At 42.6% G+C, this 7,279-nt stretch overlaps 1 protein-coding gene across 1 annotated transcript; it reads right to left on the reverse strand.

Annotated features, from left to right (window-relative positions):
* Positions 1 to 553: 553 nt before the first annotated feature.
* LOC117818522 (GTPase IMAP family member 8-like) lies at positions 554 to 6,798 on the reverse strand. Its single transcript, XM_034691459.1, has 4 exons — positions 6,179 to 6,798; positions 4,389 to 4,440; positions 1,379 to 2,274; positions 554 to 1,324 (listed from the first exon to the last, which is right to left on the reverse strand). Exons 1-4 carry the CDS (start codon positions 6,671 to 6,673, stop codon positions 623 to 625), a joined length of 2,145 nt encoding a protein of 714 aa, XP_034547350.1. The 5' UTR covers positions 6,674 to 6,798; the 3' UTR covers positions 554 to 622.
* Between the last annotated feature and the right edge of the window lie 481 nt (positions 6,799 to 7,279).

Genomic DNA, 7,279 nt, shown 5'->3' on the forward strand with positions numbered 1-7,279 from the left:
GTTGTCACACACTATGGGGTTGGTTGTCACAATGGTATTTTAATGGGAAAAATCTTTTTAAAAAGGCAAGAAGGCAGAACTTAATTTGAAAGCTTTATTACACTGACAAGTGATAGGCCTACATAACTTAATGCATTTTAACATAAAATGAGCAAGGACCATGAACAGGAAACACATCTTTAGGCCAGCCTATATAACAACATAAAGGGCATGGGTTTGGTTGGTCCAATCTGGATATTCAATCAATCAATCAATCAATCTTTATTTGTATAGCACCATATTGGTCATATTGACAGAGAAGCGGATTTGGTGGTTCACTGTGTCAAAGGCTGCTGACAGATCTAGCAACAATAGGACCAAGGACTGACTAGCAATTCTTTTCCATGTTCTGTTACAACCTTTAAGTGATGCTTTATGTAACTATTAATTTAAGACTTGAAGATACAAATCAATTCAGCACCACATATTCCATAGGCAGTTTCAACACCCAAATGACACGCTATTACGTGGCCATGGTATGCTTGAACATGCAACTCTTTTAGGTTTCTGCTTTTAAAATCAAATGAAGAGTGAGAAAGGACACATGACTAGAACTGCTCTGTGATTGTGACTAAATTCATTCTCAAAAAATCGGACACCTTGGTGAATCCACGTCACCCATGAGCTCCTCCAACAGATCTGTTATTTCTATTTCATGAGCTTCTTCCAGTGTCCCCCTGTGCTCCTCAGTTTCCTGCTTCTTCATTTCTTTTTTATGTTTTTTCAGTAAGTTGTTGACTTTTTGCATATTTTGTTTCTTCTTGGTGACAAACTTTACAGAATCATAGAGTGCAGCTCGATGTTTCTTCTTAAATTCTTCTTCCTTGTGGGCTTTAAGCGCCATCAAGAGGTCATATTGTTCATCTTTGTCTTTCATTTGTCTCATGTGCTCTTCCTTCTGGGCCACTGATTCCTTTCTGTGTTTCTCTTTGAACTCATTGAGCTCCTCAGCTTTCTTTCTGGCTTCATCTTCATGCGTTTGCTTCAGATTCTTCATCTCTGTCTTAAACTTCTCCTCGATGGCTTTTTTCTGTTTTTCTTCTTGTTGTTTTCGGATTTGGTCCTCCTCCTTTCTTTTCTTTTCATTGTTTTCTTTTTCCTTTTCATATTCTTCTTGGAGGTTTTTCAGTTTAGTTTTCTCCTCACATCTTATCTGTTCATTTTCTTGAAACCTGTCCTTCCAACACTGATCAAGCTGTTTCTCCCAGTCGTCTTTTTGTTTTGCCATTTCTTTTCTAGCTTCCTCCAGTTTTTGGTCAATTGTTTCTTTTTCCTGCGATTCTTCCTTTATCTGTTTTTCCAAATCCGCAAGTTTCTGTTCCCACTCCCGTCTTTCCACTTCCTCCTGTTGTTTTTTCCTCCTTTCTTCTTCTTCTCTTCTTCTCTGTTCTTTTCTTCCTCCTTCTCTTTCTTGGTTGATTTTTTCCTCCCTTTCTATCAGCAGTTTTTCTTCTATCATCCTCTGCTTTTCAGTCTCTGCTTCCATTCTTTTTTCCATTTCTTTCATTTGTTCCTCATGCTTTCTTTCAAGTTCCTTCCTTTCTTTCCTCATCTCCTCTTCTTTCTCCTGCAAGAGTCTCTCCATTTTTTTCTTAATAGCAGCTTCAGCTTCTTGCAGCATCTCATTGGTGTAGCAGCTTCCTCCATTTGCCTTCACCATTGTGTCGATCTTTGCTATCAACTCACCGATCTGAGTTGTGTTTTTACCATCACGGTTATTGAACACGTGGTATCTTCCTTCACAGTCAGAGATCAGTTTCTTGAAGGAATCATCACACTTCTTAGCGATGTATTCTTCAATCGACATGTTGTCATATTCAAGTGAATCTCCTCCAGTTAAAAGAATGATGGTGAACTTCTCAGCATCCTTCCCAAAGCCCTTCTTGATCAGTTTTAACGTCTCCTTCTCCTCAGGTGTGAATCTTCCGATTTGTAACACCAACAGGAAGACATGTGGACCTGGAGCCAGAAGACTAATGCATTTCACCATCTCTTCATGAACCTCTTCATGGGACAAGCTATTGTCAAACAGACCAGGAGTGTCGAGCACAGTGACAGGACGACTGTTCACTTCACTGTATACTTTCTTACAGCGTTTAGTAACTGATGTTTGACTTGATTCAGCTTCAAACTCCTTTCTTCCTAGAATGGTGTTTCCTGAAGAGCTCTTCCCACAGCCGGTCTTCCCGATCAGCACAATCCTGAGACGCTCTGAGCTCTGCTTCACGTCATCACCTGTAAAACAAGAGGGCAAAGAGTTATGTGAATGTTGTCTTGTGAAACAGAATAGTTCGTCAGTTCTGACCACGTAATTTGATTGTATTAACACACACCCTCAGCATTACAGAAACATTCTTTCTTTTCCCTGCCAATTCTGTAACACTATGATATCATTCAAACCTCATGCCCACTAAGTCTCCCCGAAATCTGGGTGTCATGATCGATGACCAGCTAACCTTCAAGGTTCATGTTGCCTCGATTGCTCGGTCCTGCCGTTTTTCCCTCTATAACATCAAGAGGATTAGACCCTACCTGACAGAACACGCAACACAGCTTCTGGTTCAAGCTCTTGTAATGTCACGCATTGACTACTGCAACTCTCTACTGGCAGGCCTCCCTGCATTCACAGTTAAACCTCTGCAAATGATCCAGAACGCAGCAGCACGTCTGGTCTTCAACCAGCCTAAGACAGCTCATGTCACTCCCCTGCTCATCTCACTACACTGGCTTCCAGTTGCAGCTCGCATCAGATACAAAACTCTAATCATGACTTACAAAGCAGGAACCAAAACTGCTCCAGTTTACCTGGAACCCCTCATCCAGGTCTACTGCCCTTCTCGCCCGCTACGCTCAGCCTCTGAAAAGCGCCTAGTGCTTCCAGCACACAAGGCCTCAAAATCACTAGCTGGACTCTTCTCTTCTGTTGCCCCTAAATGGTGGAATGAATTGGCCAACTCCATTCGATCTGCAGAATCCCTCTCTACTTTCAAAAGACAGCTAAAGACCCAGCTCTTTAGGAAGCACTATGCACTTAGCTAGACTGTTCTCCACTGTTGTCCCCAGTGGCAGATCATGTCTTCCAGCTACAGTTGACTCACACTGTCCTGCTCTACTCTGGGAATCTGTGTTCAGCTCTGGAGTGACCCAGCACTTGGTACTTTGGTCATTATTGTGGTGATGTTAATTGTTGATGATGATAATGGAAGGTCTTAAATTGTTTGGTTGCTTCATTGTAGATGTTTCTTATTTTACAAAAAAAAATAAATAATAATAATCCATATTTACTTTGTTCATTGCCTTTACACTGCTTGGCAGTACCTGCACCCAAATGGACTTGAAGCACTTTGTTACTCTTCCTGATCTTGTTTCCTCTTGTCTAGATCTTTGCTTGTGTTGTTCTTGTTCTCGTATGTACGTCGCTTTGGATAAAAGCGTCTGCTAAATGACATTGTAACATTGTAACTATGATATCATTCTTCTCATCAAAAATCAAACTTATCCACCAACAGCTCTTACCCACCTCTGTTCCATATCCACCTGACCCAGTTCCCTCTGCCCCTACCCTTTCACTCTCAGCATTCACCCTACCCTCAGTCAATGAAATATCTAAACTCATTCAACAATCCAAATCCTCAACCTGCCAATTGGACCCACTTCCTACTGTCCTTGTAAAGGCCCCCCTCCCCTCTCTGTCCCCTCTCATCTCTGACATCATTCACTCCTTCCTTACCACTGGAATTGTTCCTTCTTCCCTCAAAACAGCCGCTGTAACTCCAATACTCAAGAAACCTGGTTCAGATCCCACCGACCTCAATAATTTCCGTCCCATTTCAAATCTTCCATTCATCTCCAAAATTCTTGAAAAAACAGTTGCCGCTCAACTCCATACCCATCTACTCTGCAATAATTTATATGAACAATTCCAGTCTGGTTCCCGTCCCCTCCACAGCACTGAAACAGCACTTATCAAAATCACCAATGACCTCCTCCTTGCTGCTGATTCCGGTTCACTATCCATTCTCCTCCTGCTTGATCTGAGTGCTGTCTTCCACACTATTTCACACACCATTCTGCTGAACCGACTCTCCTCCATAGGCATCACAAACACACCCCTCAACTGGTTTCATTCATATCTTCCAGGCCGTACTCAGTTCATCCAACTTAAATCATTCACCTCCCAGTCCCCGTCACCACAGGTGTGCCCCAGGGCTCTGTCCTGGGGCCCCTGCTGTTCATCATCTACCTCCTCCCCCTTGGTCATATCTTCTGTAAACATCATATTCACTTCCACTGCTACGCGGATGACACCCAGCTCTACCTCTCCACTAAACCTGACTCCTCACTTCCACCTTCTTCCCTAACCGATTGTCTCCTTGAAATAAAATCTTGGTTCACCTCAAACTTCCTCAAATTAAACAGCAATAAAACTGAACTTCTTCTAATTGATACAAAATCTACATCAAACAAACTCCATAACTTCTCTATTCCCATCGACAACTCACCTCTCTTCCCCTCCCCTCAGGTTAAGAGTCTGGGTGTCATCCTCGACGGCACCCTCTCCTTCACCTCCCATATCAACCACGTCACCCGGTCTGCCTATTTCCACCTCCACAATATTAACCGTCTCTGTCCTTCACTCACTCCCCACTCCACTGCCGTTCTTGTTCACAGCCTTGTCACCTCCCTTTTGGACTATTGCAACTCCCTCCTGTTTGGTCTCCCCCACAAAACCCTCCATAAACTACAACTGGTACAAAATTCAGCCGCCTGTATCATCACACGCACCCAATGGCGCCACCAGGGGGTGGCCAGGGGTGGCCACGGCCACCCCTATACATTTGCTTGCCACCCCACTGGCCAGTATAGATTGTAGTAGTGTCAGTTATGCATTTCATCCCACATACACAGCGTGCCAGGTAAGCCGCTCTTGACTTTCCATCACTACTCACAGTACAACTGAAAATCTTCCCCTGTACATATCAAGGGGACAGAAGACAATGCTTTTCGAAAGACTGGTACAACAAACATAAATGGCTGGAATACTCTCAGCCATTCCTGTTCTATAAAGCAAAGACATGATTGTTTCTGTGCTTGCTTTTATTTGTATCTGTCAGTACCTGCTTTCCCCTTGTAATTGTTTTATTTACAATAAATGTACACCATATGCCTAATATATTGATTGTACAATAAAACAGAATTGTTGTGGATCTCAAAATGCTAACTGTACTGTTATTAGTCTATGCACATTTGATCATTAGTAACATTAAATATAACACAATAAACCAAAGTATATCAGTAGGCATTTCCTTAATTCTTTCTGATCGACAACAGTATAATAAAATCTTGAAATTACGGCTTTTAGTTTTGATGTACCCCCCCAAGATTTTATCTGGCCACCCCTTTGAAAATTTTCTGGAGGCGCCACTGCACGCACCGCCTCCATCCACCACATCACACCCATCCTGCAACAGCTCCACTGGCTCCCCATCACAGACCGGATCAACAACAAAATACTTCTCCTCACCTTCAAATCCAAACACAACCTCGCCCCTCCATATCTCTCTGACCTCCTCCATACTGCCACCTCACTGTCCCCCCTGCTTGCCTTGTTACAATGGGGAGCAGAGCCTTCAGCCGCTCTGCTCCCCAGCTCTGGAACACCTGACCTCCATAACCCTGACTCACTCCCACATTTTAAATCCAAACTCACAACCCATCTGTTTAAACTGGTTTACTCCATCTGACCACAACTCCTCTGTCCATTCACTTCAAACTTTTTAAACTGTGTTTTATTTCCTGTTTGTTATTTAAACTCTGTTTGTTTTAATGTTGTAAGGTGGCCTTGAGTGACAAGAAAGGCGCCTATAAATAAAATGCATTACTATTATTATTATTATTATTATTATTATTATTATTATTATTATTATTATTAATAATGACTAAGTCACATCCAAGTTTATATAAAGTACAACAGCAGCTCCTCTCATGTGATATTGATAGTTGGTTTAAGACACTTGAGAATATTTTTCAGTACAATTATTTTTATAAATTAAAATTATAAATACTTACACCTGGTTGTTCTTCTTGATTTCAGGTCCTCAAGCTCAGCCTGTAGTTTGTTGACCTTGTACATTTGGACATATGCAAATGTGTCTGTTTTGTAGCTGAGTCGTTTTCTGTCAAATCCAGGTCTGTATTTCTCTAAACTATTAAACAGCTCTGGGATCTGCTGCTGGTCCTTGATATTGAGAACAAAAGATCTTCCTCCACAGCTCTGCAGGAGCTCCTGGACATCTTTAGAATTCTTAATAAGGTCAACATCAGCTGGAGCATCTGACTCTGCAGTGAACAGATTCAGTATGAAGGCATTGACTTGAGATCCGAAGCTGTTCTTGATGGTCTCTAACTCTCCCTTGTCTTCATCAGTGAGGGGACCCACAGGTAGGACCACGATGAAGGCATGGACACCTTCAGGATCACAGAGGGAGACACACCTGAATGATTCCTCCATCACTGTCTCCAGAGGTTTCCCACACAGAGCAGGAAGCTCCACCAGGGAAAGCAGACGTCCACACACCTCTCTCTGATATTTAACACACTCTGATGAGCTGGAGGCTGAATAAAGATCTGTCATACCTAAAATGGCCTTTGCTGCTGAAGTCTTCTCTGCTCCTCTCCTCCCACACAGGACCAGGTTTAAAGCTGGTTTCACGTGTTCAGGCTTTGGTTTAATGGACTCCCAAGTGTACGTGAGGAAGGTTCCTTTATTTTCTCGCTCTATGTTCTCAATCTGTGTCAGTAAAGACCGGTGGCTATCTTCAGCCATGCTGTAGTGTCGTCCTCCACAATCTTTGAGTAGTCGAGTGAAAGGGACATCATTTTCACTCGACTCATGTGTGCTGATGATCACTGAGTGTTTCAAAGCATTTTGACCAAACAGACTGAGGATGAACTTCAGTGTTTGTCTGTTCTCTTCAGTGAAATCAGACGGTTCCACTAACAGCAGCAGAACATTTGGTCCTGGACGGCAAAGATTCACACAGAGTCTCATCTCTTGTCTCAGTGCTTCCAATGACAGACTGAGCATCTCTGGAGTTTTCACTACTTTACACTGTTTCCCTCCACATACTCCACTGGCTTCTTCACACTGTTTGTATGCAAAGGTTTTCTGGACATCGGACTCTCCTTGCCCAATGAGGAAGTTTCCAAGTGTTGTCTTTTTTTCATAACTCTTCCCAAA

The sequence above is a fragment of the Notolabrus celidotus genome, chromosome 9 (genome assembly GCF_009762535.1).
Source record: "Notolabrus celidotus isolate fNotCel1 chromosome 9, fNotCel1.pri, whole genome shotgun sequence".
NCBI classification, from domain to species: Eukaryota; Metazoa; Chordata; class Actinopteri; order Labriformes; family Labridae; genus Notolabrus; species Notolabrus celidotus.